A 27,151-nucleotide genomic window follows, 5' to 3' on the forward strand; every position below is an offset into this window, starting at 1 on the left:
CTCACTTGATACATGATCTGTGCTAAAGATACCTTTGCTTCTGAGCAGACCGTCAATGAAGAAAGCACATATGAAACTGGATGTGGAAAGGATAAGGCAACCATTACTGACAAATAATATTTTGGGTGAAGTCATTAAGGAAGTGTAAATTAGCAGCTGGAAATGGGACTTTAGCTGATAAAAAGCTCATTGTATTGAAACTGCATAGGCAATTTGGCGTCCAGATTTAGGCTGAAAAAATTATTAAAGGATGCAGGGGTAAGGGATGAAGTCTATACTAAGCTGATAGAACAGGCCAGTGATCGCTGTGAGGTTTGTAGGAAGGACACCATCACGACCGATAGTAACTCTACCCTTGGCCAGGGATTTTAATGACATTGTGGTGGTGGACCTTGAGATCTGGGATAAAGCAAACAATATATTTATTTCGCATTTTGTACATTTAGCGTCCAGATTTAGTCAATCAATCATTATACCTAGTAAAGAAAAGAGAGTCATTCTCGATCAGATCATGGAACAAAGGATAGGGACAGGAATGGACACACTGGCAAAATTCCTTACAAACAACGGGGGGGGGATTTGAATTTGCTAATGATGAGTTTAGGGATATGAGTGAAAACATTAATTGTTTTGCAATATGGCAATCAGACTATTAGGGTACATTCGTCAAGGATAATGGGTACAAATTACAAACTTGCAAATTTAGAAAGAGCCAACGAACATGATGAGGAACCAGGGTCATCTGATACGCACATGTTACAAAACTATGAGGACCAGTTAACTGAAATAGACAGGGTATCTGTAGAGGAACACATACTTCTGATGAATTGGAACAGGCCAGCTTTTCGAAAGGACAACTGCCAAAAATTGGTACAAAAGTGACATACTTGCCTGAAGGGTCCAGTCAAAGGAAGGATGCAACTGTTATCAGTAGAGCAGGGAAGGCCACTGGAAAGTATAAACACTGGTTGAATGTACAGAATACAGGAGAGGCTGTCAAGACAATGGATTGGGAACACCAAGTTCAGAAATGGAGGGCACAGAAATGTAGTGCCAGTTCCGTGATAGTGAATATGTTCACACAAAAAGGTTGAGAACTATTGAAAGGACATCCCACAGCAGGAGGTAAAGGATTAAGCAGTAGCAGTACAGAACAAGATACCAGGCGAGATAGGGGACGTAGTTTGACGAGGTCTCAGAACATGGGTAAGACTACTTTGACAAAGGGTCATCTGGACTCGAACGTTAGCTCTTTTCTCTCCCTACAGATGCTGCCAGGCCTGCTGAGATTTTCCAGCATTTTCTCTTGGGTAAGACTACGAATGCTACTAGGAGTAGAAGCCCACACGCTTGTGCGATTTTGGTGGCCTCCACTAAATTAGATAAAGTTATCAAAGATTCCAAACTGCAAGAACTGCATAGTTGGTGGTTATTTGGAGTATCCACGGAAGTACCGGTTACAGGGGACAAAAAGCTCTATCGCATAGATCAATTTGTACAGAAAGTGTTCTTACGGATGGAAATTCTAAGGCCAAGGCCAGGCTGTGGCAAGGGGATTTGAAGAAAACTTAGAAGATCAGGATTTAAGGGTAGATTCACCTACGGCAGGAAAGGTTATTTTAAAGATCTCCTTGGCTTTATCAGCTGCAAATCTATAGATATAAAAGCTGCCTTTTTGCAGGAGCATCAGCTTCAGAGAGACAATTTTCTCCATCCTCCTAAAGAAGCAGCTAACACAGAAGGGGTACTCTGGAAGTTGAACAAATGTGTATATGGATTAAATGATGCATCGAGAGTCTGGTATTTTTCAGTACAGTCAGTTTTTTGTTAAAATTAGGCTGCTGCCTGTTGAAAGCAGATCCAGCAATGTTTTACTGGCACTACAAAGGAAATCTTTATGATGCATGACGATAATTTTTTTGTGGAGTGGTACTAGTGAAGCTATTGTAAACTCTGGGTTGAGGAAAGGATTCATGGTTGGAAGTCAGGCTTCCGGTGCTTTCAAATATATTGGGCAGGAAATCGGACAGACTGAGTTCTATCGGACAGACTGAGTTAGGTGCCACTTTACGTCAGAAATCTTGGCCGTCATTCTCCGACCCCCCGCCGGGTCGGAGAATGGCCGTTGGCCGCCGTGAATCCCGCCCCCGCCCCCGCCGAAGTCTCCGAAGGGAGAAAAGTCGGCGGGGCGTTAATGGCGCCGCTGCGGCGGAGAATGTCACGGGTCAGCGCAAGGCAGCCGATTTTCGGCCTGCCGATATTCTCCCTTCCGGATGGGCCGAAGTCCCGTCGACGTGATGACCGTTCACGTCGACGTGAATCAAACCTCCTTTTCATCGGCGTGACCCGGTGCCGACCAGCGAGGAGGTGAGTGACGGCCTGGGGGGTTGGCTCTGGGCAGGAAATGGCGTGGCCGCAGACTGATTGCGTGAGGAGAGGTGTGTCTCAGCTTGTGTGTGTGTGTGTGCGGCGGGGGGGGGTGGTTAGAGTAGGCTGGGCTCCGGGGGAGTGCCGGGAGGGGGTCCGTGCCGGGGTGGAGGTTGGGGGGGGGGGTCCGTGCCGGGGTGGAGGTTGGGGGGGGGGTCCGTGCCGGGGTGGAGGTTGGGGGTTGGGGGGGGTCCGTGCCGGGGTGGAGGTTGGGGGGGGGTCCGTGCCGGGGTGGAGGTTGGGGGAGGGGGTCCGTGCCGGGGTGGAGGTTGGGGGGGGGGGGGTCTGTGCCGGGGTGGAGGTTGGGGGTTGGGGTCCGTGCCGGGGTGGAGGTTGGGGGTTGGGGTTGGGGAGGGGGTCCGTGCCGGGGTGGAGGTTGGGGAGGGGGTCCGTGCCGGGGTGGAGGTTGGGGAGGGGGTCCGTGCCGGGGTGGAGGTTGGGGAGGGGGTCCGTGCCGGGGTGGAGGTTGGGGGTTGGGGGGGGGGTCCGTGCTGGGGTAGAGGTTGGGGAGGGGGTCCGTGCCGGGGTGGAGGTTGGGGAGGGGGTCCGTGCCGGGGTGGAGGTTGGGGAGGGGGTCCGTGCCGGGGTGGAGGTTGGGGAGGGGGTCAGTGCCGGGGTGGAGGTTGGGGGTTGGGGTCCGTGCCGGGGTGGGTGATGGGAGGGCAAATGAGTTGGTCCACCTGGCCAGGTGCCAGCCTCCAACAGTTGGACCCATGCGGTCCATGCCACCTGGCTGGGGGGAGGAGGGGATATGGGCAATGATGACATGTCGTCGTTCCCCTCCCCCCCCCACCAGGCCGTCATGTTTTCAGACCATCCAGCGATGTTGGCCGCCGTGGTGGCAGCCGCTCATGTCTATGTTGCCCTGGATGAGGAGGAGGAGGAGGAGGAGGAGCGTGCCAGAGAGGCGGCGCATGCTGCCGCAGAGGGGCAGGCGGCAGCCGCCCAGGCTGGAGGGACACCTGACCGACAGGACGAGGAGGGGGAGGAGGACGTCGCGGCCCCTCGGCAACGGAGGCACCCGAGGGCGCCCCGTGTGTACCGGCCCCGGCAGTCATACCAGGACCTCACGGACCGGGAATGCAGGAGGAGACTCCGGATGAGCCGGGAAACCGTGGCACACATCTGCCACCTGCTGGCACACCTGTCACCGCGTGGCATTGGCGGGGGACACCCTCTCCCCGTGTCCGTCAAGGTTACGGTGGCCCTGAACTTTTATGCAACGGGGTCATTCCAGGCACCGAGTGGGGACCTGTCCGGCATATCGCAGACATCGGTGCATCGGTGCATCCGGGCAGTGACAGATGCCCTATATGCCATGGCGCACCGCTACATCCGCTTCCCCGTGGACCGGGCCAGCCAAGATGCCCGGGCCGTGGGCTTCTCTGCCGTTGCCGGGTTCCCCATGGTCCAGGGCGCGATCGATGGGATGCACGTCGCCGTGCGGCCACCTGCAGAGAACAGGGCCGTGTTCACTAATAGGAAGGGGACCTATTCAATGAACGTACAGGTGGTCTGCGACCACCGCATGATGATCCTGCACGTCTGCGCCCGTCACCCAGGCAGTGTACACGACTCATTCGTGTTGTCGCGGTCATCCATCCCCGGCATGTACGAGGGACGCCATCCCCGGCTGAGGGGCTGGTTGCTGGGCGACAGGGGCTACCCATTGCGATCGTGGCTGATGACGCCTATACGGAGGCCACGCAATGAGGCGGAGAACCGCTACAATGATGCCCATGTAGCGACAAGGGGAGTGATCGAGAGGTGCTTTGGCGTGCTGAAGATGCGTTTCAAGTGCCTGGACCTCTCTGGGGGCGCCCTCCAGTATCGGTCAGATAGGGTCGGCCGCATCATTGTGGTGTGCTGCGTCCTGCACAACATAGCCCAGCATAGGGGCGATGTGCCGCAGGCAGAGGAGGGCGGAGTGGAGGAGCAGCAGGAAGAGGCCCAGTCCTCCCCAGATGAGGGGGATGGGGGCAATGGTCAGGGCAGACGGGGTAGACACAGGCGGGTGGCTGTCCACCGTTACCGGCTGGCCCAGCGGGCACGGGACAGACTGATAGACGCCCGCTTCACTGACTAGATGGGCGTGGGAATCGGGTAGTATGGCCACAGACCGCACACCATGACAACAGCCGACCACCCACACCCCCCACCCATCCACCCACCCAGCACCCTCACCCCCCTCCCCAACCCCACACACCCCACCCGCATGCACACCACCCCCCCACCCCCAATTGCCGATCCACCGGCGGCACAACGGGCCGGGCTCACCCAGTTGCGGGTGGACGCGTGTCTATCGCAGGCCATGGAGAATGATGACAACCCGCCTCCGATGAGCTCCTGGCTCTACATCGTTGGACTATGTCTGACCCATGGCCACAGTACCACCATCCACCCGGACCATCCCTGCATGCGGCTGTGACACTGCAGCGCACGGTCCCGTCCTCTGCCCGGGGGATGTTGATGGCGGCCCAGGGGGAAGGGGGCAGACTCACCTGGGGCTGAGGTAAGACCACCCCTCACACACACACTTGCGCTCAACGTACATGACACCCCCGCACACTTTGGACAGAGCACAAAGGCAGCTTCGGTAGGTGTAACATTGACTTTAATAACCAAAGGAGTTCATGCACATGCCCTAGCCCCTAAAACTCATCTGTGCCCTGCACCCGTGCCAACTTACTCAGTGTCTAATTGTTTGGCCTTACGGGCCCTTTGACTACGTCTACGTGGTTCCCCAGACGGTACAGCAGAACTGGAGGTGGACTCCTGTGATTCCTGCCCTCTGACACTGGATCCCTTTGGCGGCCGTTTCCTGGGGCGTCCTGGCCTAGATGGGCCAGGCTGCGGCCCGGGCGACTGGGATGGCGAGCTGCCAGCCTGTCCTGCCCGTTGCCCACCCGATGCACCTGGGACGGAAGGGGGGGAGTCCGAGGTGTCGCGGTGTACCGGGACCTCCCCTACAGAGGGAGCCGGGATGGACCACACCACCTCCTCCTCCCTCGGGGTGCCCGATGGCCCCCAGGCCTCTACATGGGTGGGGGATGCGAACGGACTGGCCATCCGACGCGCCCCCGACATCTGGCGCTGCCAGTCCTGGAGGCCCGTGCTGGTATCGACAGGGGTCTGCAGGTTTGCAGCCATAGAGCCCAGGGGGTTGTCGAACCCTGTCTGCGACAGTGCGACGCCAGCTCGCACATGGCCACTGGCGCCGATGCCCTCAGCGATGGCCTGCTGAGACTGGGCCATGGCCTGCAGAGACTGGGCCATGGCCTGCAGAGACTGGGCTATGGCCTGCTGAGACTGGGCCATGGCCTGCTGAGACTGGGCCATGGCCTGCTGAGACTGGGCTATGGCGTTGAGCGCCTCTGCCATCTGGCGCTGGCACTGGCTCATGGCCTCCTGTGAGAGGGCAGCCATTTCCTGGGCCATAAACGCCGCCTGCACGGAAGGCCCCAGGCCTCGCAAACCGTTCCCCATGTCTGACACCGTCGCACCCATTGCCTCCACCGCGGACGCCACCCGTGCGGTGTCAGCCTGGGTGGCACGCATGACCGGGACCACTCCCAGCTCCTGGACGCGGGTGGACTCCTCCACCTGCGACCGCAGCCGCCGCAAGCCACCCGTCACCCTATTCGCTCGTCTCCGTGTCGGTGGTTGCATCGGATCTATGTGTGGGTGTGGTAACTGCAGGAACCCGGGATCCATCTGGGCGGCAGATGTTCGCTTGGCCTGGGCTGCCCTCCGACCGCCCGGTCCCTCTGCTGCTCCTACCTCCACCTGCTGTACCGGGACGGCTGTGTTGTGCGCACCAGTGAGTGTACCAGACGCCTCATCACTAAAGTGCCCAACCGTGGTGAGTGTTTCTGCGATGGTGGAGGGTGTTGGTGACAGCAGTGGCGTTGTGTCGTGCTCTTCGTCCCACTCTGAGTCCATGGCACTTTGGGGTGGGGTTCGTCTCCACCCATCCACTCTGAGTCACTGTCCGGTATTTCGTCTTCCCGGGTAGGGGTGTCTGGGTAGTGCTGTCCCGGGTAGTGCTGTCCCGGGTAGTGCTGTCCCGGGTAGTGGTGTCCCGGGTAGGGGTGTCCTGGGTATTGGTGTCCTGGGTAGTGGTGTCCCGGGTAGGGGTGGCCTGGATAGTGGTGTCCTGGGTAGTGGTGTCCTGGCTCGGATGTGACGGGGGCCTGTGGCTGCCCCCCTCATCGCTGGGTGGTCGCTCCCGCACGTGACGGGGGTGTCGTCTCCCTGTTGCTCCAGGTCTCTCCGTCTCCCGTGGTGTGCGAGGGGCATCCTGCGGGCGTCGCATGCTGGAGGGTCCGGGTCTCTCCGTCTCCCGTGGTCTCCGAGGGGCATCCTGCGGGCGTCGCATGCTGGAGGGTCCGGGTCTCTCCGTCTCCCGTGGTCTCCGAGGGGCATCCTGCGGGCGTCGCATGCTGGAGGGTGCGGGTCTCTCCGTCTCCCGTGGTCTCCGAGGGGCATCCTGCGGGCGTCGCATGCTGGAGGGTGCGGGTCTCTCCGTCTCCTGTGGTCTCCGAGGGGAATCCTGCGGGCGGTCTGCATCTGCGGGGATGGGTGCCTGGTCGTTTGGTCCTGCGATACACAATGAAGCATGCATGGTTAGACATCAGGCAGTGATCAGGTGATACGGGGGAGGGGGATATAGGGGAGGGGGGATATGGGGACGGGCTGTTGGTGGCTCATTTGCTCGTGGGGCCCCGACCTCTGCATCAGCAACCTCCCGGTCCTCAGGTCCGCCAGCCAGTTCCAGGGCCCTTTCCTCGTGTACGGTCAGTGGCCTCTCATCAGCGGGCCCTCCTCCAGTCCTCACATGCTCCCTATTGTTGTGTGCGCGCTTCTCCTGGGGGGGGGTGGGGGGGTGGGGGGGTGGTGGCAGGGGTAAAAGGCAACAGTGTTAGGCAGGTATATGAATGCACGCCATCGGTTGCGCGTGCATTGCAGAGGTTAAGGTTAGGGCTGGATTCACTTGGGGATATGGGGGAGGGGGGGATATGGGGGATATGGGGGAGGGGGGATATGGGGGATATGGGGGAGGGGGGATATGGGGAGGGGGGAATATGGGGGATATGGGGGAGGGGGGAATATGGGGGAGGGGGGAATATGGGGGAGGGGGGAATATGGGGGATATGGGGGAGGGGGGATATGGGGGAGGGGGCGATATGGGGAGGGGGGATATGGGGGAGGGGGGATATGGGGGAGGGGGGGATATGGGGGATATGGGGGAGGGGGGATATGGGGGAGGGGGGAATATGGGGGATATGGGGGAGGGGGGATATGGGGGATATGGGGAGGGGGGGATATGGGGGAGGGGGGATATGGGGGAGGGGGAATATGGGGGATATGGGGGAGGGGGGAATATGGGGGATATGGGGAGGGGGGATATGGGGGAGGGGGGGATATGGGGGAGGGGGGGATATGGGGGAGGGGGGGATATGGGGGAGGGGGGAATATGGGGGAGGGGGGGATATGGGGGATATGGGGGATATGGGGGAGGGGGGGATATGGGGAGGGGGGGATATGGGGGAGGGGGGGATATGGGGGAGGGGGGGATATGGGGGAGGGGGGATATGGGGGAGGGGGGAATATGGGGGAGGGGGGGATATGGGGGATATGGGGGAGGGGGGGATATGGGGGATATGGGGGAGGGGGGATATGGGGGAGGGGGGATATGGGGGATATGGGGGAGGGGGGATATGGGGGAGGGGGGATATGGGGGATATGGGGGAGGCTCACCCTGCCTGCTCTGACGAGGTCGTTCACCTTCTTGTGGCACTGGGTGCCTGTCCGTGGTGTTAGGGCCACAGCGGTGACGGCCTCTGCCACCTCCCTCCACAGACGCCGGCTGTGGCATGGGGCAACTCTACGGCCGTGCCAGGGATACAGGGCGTCCCTCCTCTGCTCCACTGCGTCCAGGAGCGCCTCCACATCGCGTGACTCGAACCTCGGGGCTGAGCGACGGCCAGCCATCAAGTCGGGTGTTGCGGTCGGCTGTTCCGGTCGGGTGGGGGGGAGCTGCGCGGCCTTATGAGCCGTCACGCCGTGCAGCGCGTATGACGCTGCACGGCGTGAACCACTGCGCAAGCGCGGATCCCGTTACGTCGCTGCTAGCCCACTCCGGGCCGCAGACTATCGGCCCATTTTTATGACGTGACGCAAGTGGGATTTGCGCCGTTTTTTGCGCCGATCGGCGGACTTTCCGCCGATAATGGAGAATTTCGCCCCTTATTTGGAGAGCATCAGCCCAATAGCAATTAGTCGTGGCCGGGCTTCACAAAAAAGGTACGGTGGTTTAAAAGGTGTAAAAAGAGCAACTGCGAAGTTTAATTGGGTAACTGAATTGGTTAGGTAGACAGACTAGACCAGACGTTAGTTTTGATGTCCTAATGGAGTACAAAAATGAATAATCTTAATGTGGAAGACATAATGAGAGCAAACAAAATGTTGGCCAAACTCAAACTGCAGGTGTGTGTTTTGAGGTGCCTGTCTTTAGGTGATCTAGGTCTTTAGGGGCAGCACGGTAGCATTGTGGATAGCACAATTACTTCACAGCTCCAGGGTCCCAGGTTCGATTCCGGCTTGGGTCACTATCTGTGCGGAGTCTGCACATCCTCCCCGTGTGTGCGTGGGTTTCCTCCGGGTGCTCCGGTTTCCTCCCACAGTCCAAAGATGTGCAGGCTAGGTGGATTGGCCATGATAAATTGCCTTAGTGTCCAAAATTGCCCTTAGTGTTGGGTGGCGATACTGTGATATGGGGATAGAGTAGGGCGCTCTTTCCAAGAGCCGGTGCAGACTCGATGGGCCGAATGGCCTCCTTCTGCACTGTAAATTCTATGATAATCTATGATAATCTTAGGCAGTTGAAACTCATATTTTATGGTGATGCGTCCTATGCAAATTTATGTGATAGGTTTCAAGCGCAGGAGGTTTTATAATTTTCTGTTTGGAGAACAATGTTAAATGTTGCCACCTTGTGGGGGATACAAAGAAAATAAGGAGAGTGGTCAAAAACACTTTGGCTGCTGAGACTTTAAGCCTTGTAGAGGCAGTGGATGTGACCTTTTATTTATCAGATATTGACAGACATTTTGGGATTAGGGGATTTGGGTAAAATACCCATTGAGTGTCACATTGACAATATATCCCTGTGGGAAAATGTGCACTCCACAAAAAGTGTGCATGAGAAAAGATTAAGGATTGACATTGGCAGTTTGAAGCAGATGCTGGACAAAGGGGAGATAGCAAAAATTAAATGGGTCGACAGTAGCTATCAGTTACAAAGAGAGGGGCTAGTTTGCAGAAACGTTTGGACATTATTAACGAAGGGTGTCTTTTTCTGTGACTTTATTTTTCCTTCCAGAAATGAATTTTTAAAATGAGGGGAAACTGTTGTTTGAATTTCTTGTATTTTTTTGTTTTTTCGGGGGAAACCAATATTTATCAAATTATTTATTTTCCTCCAAGGAAGGGGAGACTGTTAGAAGTGAGTTAAGAGACCTTACAATTACATATTAAGTTGATGTTAAGTATCCAATAAAGATGCTGATATGTAAAGGGGTTGCAGGTGGCACTTATTCTTGTGATAGAGTTTTGTGTGGCGTGTGTTCAAATAAAATAAAGGTGTTTTTGGGAAGAAGCAGAACTCTTGGCTCTTTACTCAACAGCAGCCACAAGCTAACAAGGAGCACCCTGAACATTTTTAAAGTAGAGGCATGAGCCAAGCTATCAGCTGGAAAGGCAGGGCCTGAAAAACCCGCATGTGCTGGGAATCCCGAGATCGGGCTTCGTTTTTAAAGGGCACCCGATCTCCAATTTAAAGAAAAGGAACCCACTCCCCACTCTGATGAATGTAGGAATTTCAGATATATTGTACCATATGTATTTGGTGCAGTAAAGGTTAGTGTGTGACTGCTGCAGACATGTTTCAATAATCCTGTTTTGAAAGACTGTTCGATCTTTTAGAGCCAGAAGTGTAATTAAAGCATTGTATAAGTTTGGGCTAATGGACTTTTATTTAGATTAAGAGGGTTTTCTGAGGAGTAGATAATGACATTGGGCGGGATTCTCCAATAATGGGGCTATGTTCCCACGTCGACGTGAAAAGAGGCGCCAACCACTCCGGTGTCAACGGTCCCCGATAATGGGGAATGCTCCCCTTCGTCGGGGGCTAGGTTGGCGCCGGAGTGGTCCCCGCAGCTCCAGCCGGCGCAGGACGGCCCGTGCGAGTTCGCGCATGGGCGGAATGAGTGGCGTATTTCCGCGCATGCGCGCTACGGCCAGCGTATTTCCACGTGTGTGCGGGGGTTCCCTTCTCCGCACCAGCCCCCAGGCAATATGGTGGAGCCCTACAGAGGGCCGGTGCGGAGTAAAACCGGCCCCCACGGAACTAGCCTGCCCGCCGATCGGTAGGCCCTGATCGCGGGCCAGGCCACCGTGGGGAACTCCCCTGGGGTCGGATCCCCCGCCCCCCCCCCCTCCAGGACGGCCCCCGCAGACTCACCTCCCAGGTCCCGCCGTGTGGGACCTGAGTAACCCACGCCGGCGGGACTCGGCCAAATTCGTCGGCCACTCGGCCGGCACGGCAGGAATCCTGCGGGCGCACATGAATCGGCGCCGGAGAATGGGGAAGCCGGCGGGGTGCGATTTTCGTGTCCGACCCGGCGGCTGGTCGGATAATCCTGGCCATTATGTTCACTTAGTGAGATGATGTAATTAATGAGAGGTGCCAGCGGTTGAAGCAGTCAGATGGAGATTTTCAGGGTTGATTTTTGGTTAGAAGGTGAGCTGAGCAAGTTTCTGAAGTAATGCAGCCCGGATATTCTGATGATAGGGTGTCAGCTCTCTTTATTTCAAGCAATAGCAGGGGGGTGGGCAAGGGAGCAATAGGTCAGAAGGTGAGAGCATTGAGGGAGAACTAGGGAATAGGGACAGTGTGGCTCTGACGCAGAGCAGACAGGGAGAAGTTGCTGAACACAGCGGGTCTGGTGGCCTGAAGTGCATGTGTTTTAATGCAAGAAGTATTACGGGTAAGGCAGATGAACTTAGAGCTTGGATTAGTACTTGGAACTATGATGTCGTTGCCATTACAGAGACCTGGTTGAGGCAAGGGCAGGATTGGCAGCTAAACGTTCCAGGATTTAGATGTTTCAGGCGGGATAGAGGGGGATGTAAAAGGGGAGGCGGAGTTGCGCTACTGGTTCGGGAGAATATCACAGCTGTACTGCGAGAGGACACCTCAGAGGGCAGTGACGCTATATGGGTAGAGATCAGGAATAAGAAGGGTGCAGTCACAATGTTGGGGTTATACTACAGGCCTCCCAACAGCCAGCGGGAGATAGAGGAGCAGATAGGTAGACAGATTTTGGAAAAGAGTAAAAACAACAGGGTTGTGGTGATGGGAGACTTCAACTTCCCCAATATTGACTGGGACTCACTTAGTGCCAGGGGCTTAGATGGGGCGGAGTTTGTAAGGAGCATCCAGGAGGGCTTCTTAAAACAATATGTAGACAGTCCAACTAGGGAAGGGGCGGTACTGGACCTGGTATTGGGGAATGAGCCCGGCCAGGTGGTAGATGTTTCAGTAGGGGAGCATTTCGGTAACAGTGACCACAATTCAGTAAGTTTTAAAGTACTGGTGGACAAGGATAGGAGTGGTCCTAGGATGAATGTGCTAAATTGGGGGAAGGCTAATTATAACAATATTAGGCGGGAACTGAAGAACATAGATTGGGGGCGGATGTTTGAGGGCAAATCAACATCTGACATGTGGGAGGCTTTCAAGTGGCAGTTGAAAGGAATACAGGACCGACATGTTCCTGTGAGGAAGAAGGATAAATACGGCAATTTTCGGGAACCTTGGATGACGAGGGATATTGTAGGCCTCGTCAAAAAGAAAAAGGAGGCATTTGTCAGGGCTAAAAGGCTGGGAAAGACGAAGCCTGCGTGGAATATAAGGAAAATAGGAAGGAACTTAAGCAAGGAGTCAGGAGGGCTAGAAGGGGTCACGAAATGTCATTGGCAAATAGGGTTAAGGAAAATCCCAAGGCTTTTTACACGTACATAAAAAGCAAGAGGGTAGCCAGGGAAAGGGTTGGCCCACTGAAGGATAGGCAAGGGAATCTATGTGTGGAGCCAGAGGAAATGGGCGAGGTACTAAATGAATACTTTGCATTGGTATTCACCAAAGAGAAGGAATTGGTAGATGTTGAGTCTGGAGAAGGGGGTGTAGATAGCCTGGGTCACATTGTGATCCAAAAAGACGAGGTGTTGGGTGTCTTAAAACATATTAAGGTAGATAAGTCCCCAGGGCCTGATGGGATCTACCCCAGAATACTGAAGGAGGCTGGAGAGGAAATTGCTGAGGCCTTGACAGAAATCTTTGGATCCTCGCTGTCTTCAGGGGATGTCCCGGAGGACTGGAGAATAGCCAATGTTGTTCCTCTGTTTAAGAAGGGTAGCAAGGATAATCCCGGGAACTACAGGCCGGTGAGCCTTACTTCAGTGGTAGGGAAATTACTGGAGAGAATTCTTCGAGACAGGATCTACTCCCATTTGGAAGCAAATGGACATATTAGTGAGAAGCAGCACGGTTTTGTGAAGGGGAGGTCGTGTCTCACTAACTTGATAGAGTTTTTTGAGGAGGTCACTAAGATGATTGATGCAGGCAGGGCAGTGGATGTTGTCTATATGGACTTCAGTAAGGCCTTTGACAAGGTCCCTCATGGTAGACTAGTACAAAAGATGAAGTCACACGGGATCAGGGGTGAGCTGGCAAGGTGGATACAGAACTGGCTAGGCCATAGAAGGCAGAGAGTAGCAATGGAAGGATGCTTTTCTCATTGGAGGGCTGTGACCAGTGGTATTCCACAGGGATCAGTGCTAGGACCTTTGCTCTTTGTAGTATATATAAATGATTTGGAGGAAAATGTAACTGGTCTGATTAGTAAGTTTGCAGACGACACAAAGGTTGGTGGAATTGCGGATAGCGATGAGGACTGTCGGAGGATACAGCAGGATTTAGATTGTCTGGAGACTTGGGCGGAGAGATGGCAGATGGAGTTTAATCCGGACAAATGTGAGGTAATGCATTTTGGAAGGACTAACGCAGGTAGGGAATATACAGTGAATGGTAGAACCCTCAAGAGTATTGAAAGTCAAAGAGATCTAGGAGTACAGGTCCACAGGTCATTGAAAGGGGCAACACAGGTGGAGAAGGTAGTCAAGAAGGCATACGGCATGCTTGCCTTCATTGGCTGGGGCATTGAGTATAAGAATTGGCAAGTCATGTTGCAGCTATATAGAACCTTAGTTAGGCCACACTTGGAGTATAGTGTTCAATTCTGGTCGCCACACTACCAGAAGGATGTGGAGGCTTTAGAGAGGGTGCAGAAGAGATTTACCAGAATGTTGCCTGGTATGGAGGGCATTAGCTATGAGGAACGGTTGAATAAACTCGGTTCGTTTTCACTGGAACGAAGGAGGTTGAGGGGAGACCTGATAGAGGTATACAAAATTATGAGGGGCATAGACAGAGTGGATAGTCAGAGGCTTTTCCCCAGGGTAGAGGGGTCAATTACTCGGGGGCATAGGTTTAAGGTGAGAGGGGCAAGGTTTAGAGTAGATGTACGAGGCAAGTTTTTTACGCAGAGGGTAGTGGGTGCCTGGAACTCGCTACCGGAGGAGGTGGTGGAAGCAGGGACGATAGTGACATTTAAGGGGCATCTTGACAAATACATGAATAGAAGGATACGGACCCAGGAAGTGTAGAAGATTGTAGTTTAGTCGGGCAGCATGGTCGGCGCGGGCTTGGAGGGCCGAAGGGCCTGTTCCTGTGCTGTACATTTCTTTGTTCTTTGTTCAATCTCAAATGATCGCTCTTTCTCAAAGTGGATTATCCAAGACACCTCTACAGCAAATATTCCTGAGGGCTAACTGTGTTTAAAAATGGATTGGGACCTGAGATTGTTTTGTTATTTGAGTGGGAATAAAGATAGCAGTTGAAGGTTATTGTATTACTTTACTGTATTGATTAGCAATACACTGTTTCCCCCCCCCCCCCCCCATCGGCTATATTTATCTGTGTGGTCTCATTGTCTGGTACCCGTTTTGAAATAACTTGTGAACCACACCAATACGATGAGGGCGGATATGGCGGCTTTACGCCTGCGAATTCTACTATAATACATTCAAATGAGATCCTCACCCTTGCTGGAAGTAATCCTCTTTACATCACCGGCAGGGGGCGGGGACCAATCTGAAACCGAAATCTTGCTGTTGCGATTCAAGTTTTTGGTCTCTCGTGATTTAGCGGCCATTGCGTGATTTGTGCCTGAAGCTCATGTGTCCGATAAATTGTAATCGCGAGATTGAAGGAATGTATGCACTCATTATATAGAGCATATTAATGTCTGATTTATATTCCTGGGCTGTACAGATAGATTATTTCCACTATATACATTGAAATTGAATACTTTTGTTCATGAATATTTAACATTTCATCTGCTCTTTGCAGCAATTGTAACCCGATACCGATAGATCTTGAAAGGAGTCAGTGCTCAGACTCTTCCTGACTCTTCTCTCTTCCTTCTTGTGCTCCTGTTTCATTAATGTGGACAATTTGAGCCGAGCAGTTTAGCCATGACGATTTCTACCAAGTGAAATATCCCAGGGTTCGTGTGGTATCCAAATCATAACATAGAATTTTTTAATGGGAGAGAAGAATGTGATTTGAATAATTTAATGGAGGGTGGGGAAATTTGATTGTGAAGATGTGTGATCGAACCCTTGGCTTCCGAATGGGAAGTACCTTGTCATATCTCGGGGTATTTGTTACTGAGTGCTTAGCAAAGTAATTATTAGACATACAGCTTTGCAGATAATTTGTGAAATGTGTAGTTAAAGTCAAATGTTCTATACCTTGTGCAGTCACTGTCTAGAGATAAGGTGGGGTGGGCAGGTGTGTAAGGAGATGAAGGGATAAGGGAACTGAGCATTAAAGTGGGAACCGTACATTTAACAGGAATGTATTTAGGGATAGTTGATTTGTGTAGCGCATTGATGGAAGAAATGCACCAATGATGGAAGGATGGCACATGTATTTGTACACCTGACCTCACTACACAGCCGGTGATTCACTTTGCCAAAACTGGTACAATGGTGCGGAGGCGTAAGGGATAGAAACTGGTTTAGGTTACAGAGTTAGCCTTTCAGCTCTTTAAACCTGTTCCACCATTCAATTACATCATGATTCACTTGTCCCTCAACTCCATTTAGCTACCTTTGGCTTCATAGTCCCTCAATACCTTTACTTCATTAACATCGTAACGGTTCTGGATCCACAGCTTCTGTGGGAGACATTCCGATTTTTCACAAGGCCGCTTTTGAAATCTGAAATTTCTGAAACAGCTCCTGTGCTGTAAGTTTACATGTTGTGTTCGTGCTGATTCTGTGAGAGAGAAGTCTTGCTTAGTCCCATGTTCCAGCTTTTTGTCTATGACCCTATTTAAGTTCTTCATCTTTTCTGTACTAGTCTAAGGCTATTTATAAATTACTTATGGAATCCGCTTCCAACACCTTTTTTTCAGGTAAGGCATTCCAGATCCTGCTAATTCTGAGTGGAAAGTTATGGGGAGTGTTAGGGGTGAAAATATTCACATGTAGGCCTGTTTGAGTAAATGAAGAAGCAGTTTATTATTTCAGATCTGGGAGAAAGATTTGAAGACTACGCAGTCTTGCAATACTCTTTCTCACTTGAGCTGAGGCTCACACGGGTTAATATACAGATTAAAGGGGCAGAATTAGTTGTATTCTCATTTACATACAATCATCAACTATATTCGCGTCACACTTCATTACATGCAGTCAATCAATTTTCTTAGCATCCCAGTTATCACATATATGGTTAAAGTGGGTGTTGTCTTACTTGCCCCTAACTTCATACAGAAGTCATTCAAAACTAACACAAGGATGTGTCCTGTCTACAGCTGTGGACCTTGAGCTTTATCAAGGATACATTGCATGTCTTGTTCTGTGAAGCTGTTATCAGCGGCTGTCGGGATACTCCCTATACATACCCATGGTTGATTCTCATGAGGCAGCTTAAGTTCACCCATTTTGTGTCTTTAGTTTTGCTAAAATAGCTAACAGCCATTTTGTGTCCTTTCTGATATTAACAAGGATTGTGTATACAATATCTGTTTCTACAAATTGCTTCTTCCAAACAGGCATCTAAGCCAATGAGTAATGTAGGAGCACAAATGTAGTTACAGGGCCACCTACATTTATATCATAGTCCAGAATCAGAAAATGTCCACCAACAGGGCGAAAGCAGGAGAATGGGGATGAGAAACATGTCAGCCATGATTGAACGGCGGAGCAGACTCGATGGGCCGAGTGGCCTAATTCTACTCCTATGTCTTCTGGGAATGGACTGGTCGGGGGACATGGAATTCAACCCAGATAAGTGTGAGGTGATGCATTTGGGAAGGTCAAACGAGGCAAATGATTGCACAATAAACGGGAGGATACTGAGAGATGTAGCAGAAGTGAGAGACCTTGGAGTGAATGTCCACAGATCCTTGGGGCATCACTGCAGCACACTGGATTAGTTGTTTCACAGCGTCAGGGACCCAGGTTCGATTCCCGGCATGTGTCACTGTCTGTGCGGAGTCTACACATTCTCCCCCTGTCTGCGTGGGTTTCTTCCCACAATTCCCGAAGGACAGGATTGTTAGATGAATTGGCATTCTGAATTCTCACTGTACCAGAACATGTGCTGTAGTGTGGCGACTGGGGGATTTTCATAGTATCTTCATTGCATTGTTTATGTAAGCCCACTTGTGACACTGATAAAAATTATTGTCAGGTGCAGGACAGGTCAAAGGTGGTTTAAAATGTCATATGGAATGCTGCCCTTTATTAACTGAAGCATACAATATAACAGGGAGGTTGTGTTGGAGCTATGCAAAATGCTAGTTAGACCACAACCGCATGCAGTACTTAACATCCCATCACAGAAAGGATGTAATTGTACTCAAAAGGTACAAAGGAGGTTTGAGGATGTTGCCCGAACTGGAAAGCTATGAGGAAAGACTGCAACAGAGGGGGCTGAGAGGAGATTTGATTGAGATGTACAAAATTGTGAGGGACCTGGATAGAGTGGATGGGAAGGATCGCTTTCCTTAGCAGAGAGGTCAACGATAAAGGGGCATAGACTTAAAGTGATCGGTAGAAAGATTAGATGGGAACTGAGGAGATTAAAAAATTCACCCAGAGGGTAGTAGGGGTCTGGAACTCACTGTCCGAAAGGGTAGGAGAGGCAGAAACCCTCAACTCCTTTAAAAGATGTCTGGATATGCACCTGAACTTCCATAACCTACAGGGCTACAGATTCTAGTGCTGGAGAATGGGAGTAGGTTGTGTTGTGTTCTGCTTCTTTATGTAGCATAAGCTGCTTCCTTGATGTATATTCTGACAAAGGAAGGTTCAGACTTGGAGATAGATTTTTAAAAAATATATATATTTTTATTCTCCTCCTTTTTCACATTTTCTCCCGCATTTACACCCATCAACAATAAACAATAATCAGTAAGATATGTCAATCCCCATAACAATAATAACAATCCCATCCGCCCACCAACCTCCAAACATCAGCCCGCATGTTTACATAAACAAATGACAAAAAGGAATCCGGGATTACCCATAGTCACCCTTAATCTACACAGCCCCCCTCCCCCCCACCCCCACTCCCCAACTAATGTTCAATGTTATCCAGTTCTTGAAAGTGCATAATAAATAGTGCCCATGACTTGTAGAACCCCTCCGAGCTTCCCCTCAGTTCGAACTTAACCTTCTCAAGGGTCACGTATGCCAGCAGGTCCCCCCGCCACGCCAGGGCACTGGGTGGAGAGGCTGCTCTCCATCCGAGCACGATCCGTCTTCGGGCGATCAACGAGGCGAAGGCTATGACATCTGCCTCCGCACCCGTTTCCAACCCTGGCTGGTCCGACACCCCGAATATGGCCTCCTGGGGACCCGGGTCCAGTTTCACACGCACCACCTTGGAAATTACCCTAAACACCTCCTTCCAGTACTCCCCTAGCTTTGGACAGGACCAAAACATATGAAGGTGATTCGCGGGCCCCCTCCCCGCAACGCTCACACACATCCTCTACTCCTTCAAAAAATCGGCTCATCCTCGCCCTCGTGAGGTGCGCTCTAATAACCACCTTCAGCTGTATCAGCCCCAACCTTGCACATGAGGTGGAGGCATTCACTCTCCGGAGCACCTCACACCAGATCCCCTCCTCTATAACCTCTCCCAGCTCTTCCTCCCACTTTGCTTTGATCCCTTCCAGTGGTGCCTTATCCTCTTCCAAAATAGCTCCATACGCCGCTGACACTGCCCCCTTCTCCAGTCCCCTTGTCGTCAGCACCTCCTCCAGCAATGTGGAGGCCGGTTCCTCTGGGAAGCACTGTATCTCTTTCCTGGCAAAATCCCAAACCTGCATGTACCTAAACACTTCTCCCTGCTCTAGCCCATACTTCGCTTCCAGCTCCCTCAATCCTGCAAACCGACCCCGAAGAAACAAATCTTTTAGCGTCTTAATCCCCTTCTCTTCCCATTTCCGAAAACTTCCATCCCACCTCCCTGGCTCAAATCTGTGGTTCCCCCGAATCGGCATTTCCCTTGACCCTACCCCCAACCCGAAGTGTTGGCGAAACTGCCTCCAGATTTTCAATGGAGCTATTATTACCGGACTCCCTCAGTATTTCCCCGGAGCTATCGGGAGCATCGCTGTTGCTAGTGCTTTCAGCCCCGACCTCCTGCACAAACTCTCCTCCATTCTGACCCACTGAGAATCAACCCCTCTGACCCAGCTCCGCATCTTCTCCACATTTGCCGCCCAGTAGTAGTACAACAGGTTCGGGAGACCCAAATCCCCTGCCTGCCTTCCCCTCTGTAGCAGCACCTTTCTCACTCAGGCCACCTTCCCTCCCCATATGAATGAGGTAATCCTTCCCTCAATCTCCCTGAAAAAATACTTTGGCAGGAAAATCGGTAGGCATTGAAAAATAAACAGGAATCGCTGCAACACATTCATTTTAACCGCCTGTACCCGAGCCGCCAGTGACAGAGGAAGGCCGTCCCACCTCCCCAGATCGGCTTTCACTCTCCCCACCAAACTAGAAATGTTGTACCTGCGGAGCACCCCCCCCTCCCCCCCACTCCCGGGCAACCTACACCCCCAGATACCTAAAATGAGTCCCTGCTCTACGGAGTGGCAGCCCCCCCACCCCTGACCCCACCCCCGGCCGAGACACCACAAAGTACTCACTCTTGTCCAGGTTCCGCTTGTGCCCCGAGAAAGACCCAAATACCCGCAGTAGCTCCAATGTTCCTCCTATCGACGCACTCGGTTCTGACACATACAGCAGCAAATCCTTGGCATAGAAGGACACCCTATGCTCTATCACCCCCCGCACTATTCCTTTCCATGCTCCCGAACTTCTCAATGCGAAGGCCAATGGCTCAATCGCAAGTGCAAACAGCAGGGGGGACATAGGACATCCCTGTCTCGTCCCACGGTGGAGAGAAAAGTATCTCGAACTGATATTTGTGCGGACACACGCCTTCGGCTCCTTATATAATAGCTTACCCAGTTCACAAACCTTAGTCCACTCCCAAACCGCTCCAGCACTGCCATCAGGTACCCCCATTCTACCCAATCAAACGCCTTCTCGGCGTCCAATGCCACAACTACCTCTGTTTCCTTCCCTTCCGCCGGTGCCATAACGACGTTCAAAACCCTCCTAATGTTCGAAAACAGCTGCCTCCCCTATCACGAACCCCATCTGATCCTCCCCTCTCACCGTCGGGAGGCACTCCTCCAGCCTACCCGCCAGTACCTTCGCCAACACTCTTGCATCCACATTCAGCAGTGATATGGGCCGATACGACCCACACTCCATCGGATCCTTATCTTTTTTTAGCAACAGTGAAATCGATGCCTGCCCCAAGATTTGCGGCAACACCCCCTTTCCTATCGCCGCCTCCAACATCCCCACCATCAGGGGTGCCAACCTATCCTTAAATTTTTTATAATATTCCACTGGAAACCCATCCGGCCCTGTCACCTTCCCCGACTGCATCCTCCCAATCGCATCCTTTATCTCCTGCTCCACTATTGCTCCTTCTAATGTATCCCTGTCCCCTTCCCCTAGCCTCGGGTACTCCAACCCATCTAGAAATTCCTGCATCTCACGGTCTCACCTGGGTGGCTCTGACTTGTACAACCTCTCATAAAACTTCTCAAAAACCTTGTTAATCAGCACTGGAGCCACCACCAACTTCCCTGCCCTATCCTTCACCTGAAGAATTTCCCTTGCCACTGCCTCCCTCCGGAGATGACCTGTTTATCTCCATGTTCATAAGCTGCACCCCTTGCTCGTCTCAGTTGGCGCACCGCCTTTCTGGTGGACAGTCGGTCGAAGCTTGCCTGCAGTTCCTTCCTCTTTTCCAGCTTCGCCGGGTCCCCATCCTCTGCATACCTCCTATCTACCTCCAACATCTCATCTATTACCCTCTGCCGTTCCAACCTCTCCTCATTGCCCACCCTGGCCTTAAACAAAATTACCTCACCCCTCACCACCGCCTTTAGAGCCTCCCAGACGACTGCCTTCGACACCTCACCCGTACAATTGAAACCTACATATTCCTTAATTACCTTTTCAATTTTCTCACAGAACACTTGGTTCCCCAAAAGCCCCACATCCAGTTTCCACCCCGGTCTCTGCGCTGCCCCCTTCTCCAGCACCACATCCACCCAATGTGGAGCGTGATCTGACACTGCTATCCAGGCTCCAACGTTCGCAGCCCTCCTCTCACCTCACCTCCATTCACTAACTGACTTTAGTTAGCTAGCGCGGGTGGCTCCCCCCGCCAAGACCTCTCGCCCCCTTCCACCCAGTCCCAGAGAAAGAAACACCAAAATAAACCCAACAATCCAACCCCTACAATTCACTAACATAACATTTAACCGTCGCAACACAGAAGGCCATTAACTTGAACTCTGTAACAATGCAAAGAGAAGTAAATTTCAATACAAATCAGTAAAAAGAAAGTTGTAACATTTGTACATTTTCCAGCCGCTCAAACACAGTCCACAGTCTCTCTTCCAGTTCCGCTCTTCACGTCTGTCCCAAGCCTTCTGCCCTCACGAACGCCTCAGCCGCCTCCGCTGTCTCAAAACAAAAGTCTTTGCCGTTATATGTTAGTCTCAGCTTCGCCGGGTACACCACACCAAATCGCACCCCCTTTTTGTACAAAGCCGCCTTCACTCGCCCAAACGCCGCTCGTCTTTTTGCCAACTCCACCGTCGAGTCCTGGTAGATCCGAACCGCAGTACCATCCCACAGCACCTCACGCTCCTGCTTCGCCCAGCTTAATACCTTCTCCTTCATACAAAACTTATGGAAGCAGATAATTACTGCCCTTGGCGGCTCGTTCGCTTTGGGCTTCGGCCTTAATGACTGAAGAGCTCGGTCTAGCTCGTACAGGGTGGGGCACTCCCCCTCCCCCATTAGCTCCGCCAACTTCTTAGCGAAGTATTGCGTTGGCCTTTGGCCCTCTGTCCCTTCGGGCAAGCCCACAATTCTCAAATTGTGCCGCCTTGAGCGGTTTTCCAAGTCTTCCAGCTTTGCTCGGAGTCCGCTGTTAACCTCCACCACCCTCCGCAGCTCGTCCCCCATCGAGGTGACCTGGTCGCTGTGTCGTGTCACGGCCGCCTCCACCTCCTTCATCTTCTCGCCCTGCTCTCTCACCTCGGCCGATGCCTTTTCAACCCCACCCTGATCGGGCCGAGTGCCTCCTCCACCAATGACCTCAACACGACCGCCGTCTCTTTCCTCAAGATCTCCATGTGCCTCACAAACTGTTTTTCCAACTCCACCGCCATCACCTCGGTCATCTTCTCCACCGTAAGTAGTGCGGCCCCGCCTTGCAGTTCGGCTTCCGCCATCCTGTCAACACTTTTGCTCGTCTTCTCCTTCGGCGGCGAACCCGCGTTTCCTCCTTTCTTCGACGCTACTCTTCACATCCTTTAGCGGCTTATTATTTTTCATCTTCTTTCTTTTCTCCTCTCTCCCCCTTCACCCTCCTGCCCTTCATCAATCTGACATTTTTTTTTGATTTTAAAAAAAGGGGGAGAGAAAAAAAAACTTTTACCAAACTTCCTTAAACATTCTTTCTGTCTCCTCTGCATTCACCCAGAGCTCCCCTGGGACCAGGCTTCTACCTTCTTTCTCCTTTCTAGGTGGGAGCCATCCGACGTGGAGCATCCTCTCTACATAGTGCCCTGGCTTCGGGCCTGCCGCCTCAGCCTCCTCGTAGCTCCGCCCCCGCTGCTCTGACCTCGACGCCGCGCCGGGCCCCGCCCCTCAGCCCCCACCGCCCGACACCCGCGCGAGGTTCCTCGCTGGTTTTTAAACCAGCCCCGCTGGCTGCTCGTGATGGCCCCAAAGGCCGAATATAGTCGGGGGGGTGCGTGAAGACTCAGGGATTTCCCCGAAATCGCCGCGAATCGCGGCCACCGGCGGGAGCTCTTGTTGCTGCGGCCGCCCAGCTCGCCCATGCCACCGGAAGTTGACTTGGAGATAGATTGAATACATTTATTGAACAGTTAACAATTCTCCTACTTGGGTTCGCCTCTCCTGCTAATCTTACTATAGTAACTCGATCTAACTAACCAGTCTGCTCTAATCCATGCGGTGGGTGTGATGCTTCCTGACCCGTGTCTCTGAGTGTCGCCTATGGACAAGAGAAAGAGCATGTGTGCCCTGTCCTTTTATATGGGTAGTGCCCTTTTGGTAGTGTAACCACTGGGTGTGTCTTGACTGCCCATTGGTCGTGTCCTATCTTACTGACCCATTGGTTGAATGTCTGTGTGTCATGTAGTCTCACTAGCGGTGCTCCCACTAGTGTTTATTTAGTTCTAGTGTAATTACATTAACCCCTTGTGTATTTACAGTGCCCTAGTGTATCTACATTAACCCCTTGTGTATTTATCGTGATGCATATCACCACAGGTTGGATGGCTTCTTTCTGGGCTGGTGCAGACACAATGGGCCGAGTGGCCTCCTCCTCTGCTGTAATGATCAAAATATCCAGAAGAGGAATGAGTAAGGAGAGGGTGGGGGAGTGGCAGTATGTGAATTCCTACTTGGGAGAGCCAGCATCAACACAATGGGCCAATGGCCTTCTGTGGTGTAATGATTCTGTGAAATAAGCCAGGAGGTTCATCCAAAGTTGGGCCTCGGGCTTCATTGGAATATTTCTGGTGGGCTGCCAATAATGTTTTTTCTGGATACCCATATGGTCAGCTGCAGCTTCAGGAGTGACTCTTGGTGGGGGAATCCTTACACTGCATAAGGAAGCCATTCAGCCCATCGAGTCTGCACCAACCCTCCGAAAGAAACCCTAACCAGTAGAAATGTTTCCGTTAGTTCGTGCCCGTGGAGTCAGAGTCCCTCATGCTCCTTTTGGTTATACATTCACATACTTTACATAAAAAACAAAGTACCTATTTGTTGACAGCTGAACAAACAAAGTTGGGAATCTCTGATTAGTCCACACAAGGAACAAAGAGCTGAGGAATTAGGGCTGTGCATTTTCAGAATTAGTCCTAAAACGGGATTAGGCCCCAGGCTGAGTGCTTTGGGGGACACCAGGAAGGCCTGAGAATCACCTTGCCCAATATGGCTTTTGGTGCATTTTGGGACCATTGGGGTGAGGAAACAGATCTTGCCATATTTTTCCATTGTGCTGTGCTCTAGAAAAGGAACAGTGGACCCATTTCCTCCCCCACCTCCTCCACACAACCCGTCCCCATTCAGCCTGAGAATACTCTGTGCAGATTTAGCAGAAATTGTGAATTGATGTAATTGAACCTGATACGTAATTAAAAAATGAACAAGTTGTTAAATCTTCCTACTTTTCCTGTAGAATATTGGTCTGAGTGGGCTACTGACTGAATCCATCGTGCTAGTTGAAGATGACCATTGGAAGAGAATCCGAAATGTGCTTTCCCCAACCTTCACCAGCGGGAGGCTGAAAGAGGTAACAGACCCCTAACTTGTTCCTCAATAGATCAAATTCTTTGCTTGGGGGGAGAATCGCCGGGGTGGGGGCGGGAATCGCGCCGCGCTGACACCAGACGCCGATTCACCCGCGCCGGCTTACGAGCGCCGGAGCAGCGGACAGCAGTCTGGCGCCGTACTAGCCCCCTGGGAAGGGGTGAATGCCTGGGCCTGGAGGCCCGTTGATGCCGGAGCCGCTCGTGCTGGTTTTGACGCCAGCGTCAACGCTTGGCCGGGGTTTCGGAGAATCCCGGCCATTGTCTTTACTTGTGATGTGTAAGTTGAAATATGCAGACAATTGAACTGGATGCAAGATCATCCAATAGTAATTGACTTCATATGAGCGTAGATGCTGACGTACTCAGAACGACTGTAACACAAATTCAAATACAAAATAACTTGAGGTCATCCAAGACTCCTTCCCCTATCAACCTTGTGCCCAAGATATTTACGCTCCTCTAATTCTGGCCTCTTGTGCCTCCCAAATTATAATTGCTCCACCTTTGGCTGTGCCTTCAGTTAGTTGCTTAGTCCCAAGCTCTGGAATTCCTTTCCTACAACTCTCTACCTTGCTTTTTCTCCTTTTTAAGACACCCCTTAAAACATAGTTCTTTTATCAAGCCTTGGTCATTTGACCTTGTCTCTGCTTTGCTTTTTCAATTCAACTTTATAGTCAGTCTGGCTCCCAATTGTATTATCCTCCTGATGCCTGTCATAAGCACACTTTTCCTGTTTCACCTTAATTTTGATCTCTTCATCATCCAGAGAGTTCTGGATTTGTTTACCCTGACTTTCCTCTTTATGTGAATATACATTGACTGTCCTTGTACTATCTTGTCCTTAAAGGCAGCCAGTTGTTCAGCTACACTGCAGTTTTGCCTGCTAATTGTTGATTCCAATTGAACTGGAGTCAGTGTGCAGTCAGCAGACAGACAGGAGTCAGACATAAGCAGAACCTGAGGAGCATCACAGCTTTCCTCACTGCAAGTCACCATAACCCTCCTGCCTAAGGGCAGCATGGCAGCACAGTGGTTAGCTCTGCTGCCTCACGGCATTGAGGACCCGGATTCGATCCCGCCCCGGGTCACTGTCTGTATGGAGTTTGCACATTCTCCCTGTGTTTGCGTGGGTTTCGCCCCCACATCCTAAAGATGCGCAGGGCATTGACCATGCTAAATTGCCCCTTTAATTGGAATATTTAAAACTTTAAAAAAATCTTTCTGTCTTGATATGCAAAGCTAGCACATGGACAATCCAGGTCCAGGACCCTCATCAGATATTAATGACCCCTTCAGTGGAGGTGGTCACGAACGTCTTGGGGAGGTGGGGGGATTGTTGTCGAGCTGCCAGACAGCAAACCTTCTATTGAGAGAACCTGGAAGCGATGAGGGCATCCATGGTCCTCTTGCCTCTTCGCACCCTGGCCCTGCCTGTCCTCCATCCTCTTGGTCCTCCTTGAGCACTCCCTCCTGATCCTTCTTATCAAAGGAAACAAGCTGGTCCTCCTCGAGCGTGTCAGGTTCTGCAGGACACAGCCCATCACAATAATGAAGGAGACACTCTGCTGACTGCTCTGAAGTGCCCCATTGGACCGGTCGAGGCAACAGATCTGCATCTTCAGTACGCCAGTGCACAGCTTTGTAACTGACCTGGTGGCACTGTGTGCCTCGTTATACCGGGACTCTGTATCGGTCTCCGGCCTCAGCACTGGTATCCTCAGCCAAGTCCTCAACGGGTACCCCATGCCTCCCATGAGCCATCTCGGCAGCCTGGACTGATCCCGGGAATCTATGAGTGCCCCAGGCTAAAGCTGTCATGCATGCTTCCTGGGAAGCACAGATGTGCATAATGTTCATGCAATGATGGCTCAGGAGCTGAATATTAAGGGGGTGGAACCCCTTCCAGTTGATAAAGGGGACTTTCTGATGCCACGGTGCTCTTAACGCCACGTGTATTCCATCGATGGCCCCCTGAAACTGTGGCAGCCTTCTCATCCTAATGGACCTGGCTGAAGTTGAAGTTGATATAATCTGAGAACGGGGCATACGGAACATCTGTTCATCACAGATGTATGTGTGAGCAAATGGGATAGTCCCCAGAGATCACTGGTTGAGCCTTGGAAGGAACTGGCTGCATAAAAGTTCTTGGCTGCAGTGACCTTCATGGTCAAAGGGAGTGGGTGTCGGCTTCCTCCGCATGGCGTGAGGCCTGCAAGAAAGTTGCACAGGTAGTGCACTGTCTCCTTTTGTGAGGTGGAGTCTCCTGCGGCATATGATGTCTGATATCTCCATGAAGGACATCCGGGCCCTGTACATCCTTGGTCTCCTTCTACTTCTTTGAGCCCCCTCTTCATCCTGATAGGCGGCCGGTCCTTGAGCCTACCCAGCGACCTCCTGGTGCAGGGTCATCCCTGGATATTGCATCTTTTAACCACTGGAGTCTGTCCTCTTCCAACACAGTGATAAGTATAATAGCCAGTTTCAATGGCTCCATTCCGACAAATATCGGTACTCTGGGAGGGATGAGGGAAAGAAAGTTCGGCTGGTGTTCCATCCCGTTACCCTTG

At 52.1% G+C, this 27,151-nt stretch overlaps 1 protein-coding gene across 1 annotated transcript in view; it reads left to right on the forward strand.

Moving 5' to 3' along the window:
• The window catches only part of LOC140394107 (cytochrome P450 3A21-like), a 164,696-nt gene that overhangs the window by 47,929 nt on the left and 89,616 nt on the right, over positions 1 to 27,151 (forward strand). Inside the window, exon 5 of the mRNA XM_072480955.1 lies at positions 24,452 to 24,565. Within this exon, the coding sequence (XP_072337056.1) occupies positions 24,452 to 24,565 (114 nt within the window). The remainder of the gene's footprint in view (positions 1 to 24,451; positions 24,566 to 27,151) is intronic.

This window comes from Scyliorhinus torazame, chromosome 17, assembly GCF_047496885.1.
Source record: "Scyliorhinus torazame isolate Kashiwa2021f chromosome 17, sScyTor2.1, whole genome shotgun sequence".
NCBI lineage: Eukaryota > Metazoa > Chordata > Chondrichthyes > Carcharhiniformes > Scyliorhinidae > Scyliorhinus > Scyliorhinus torazame.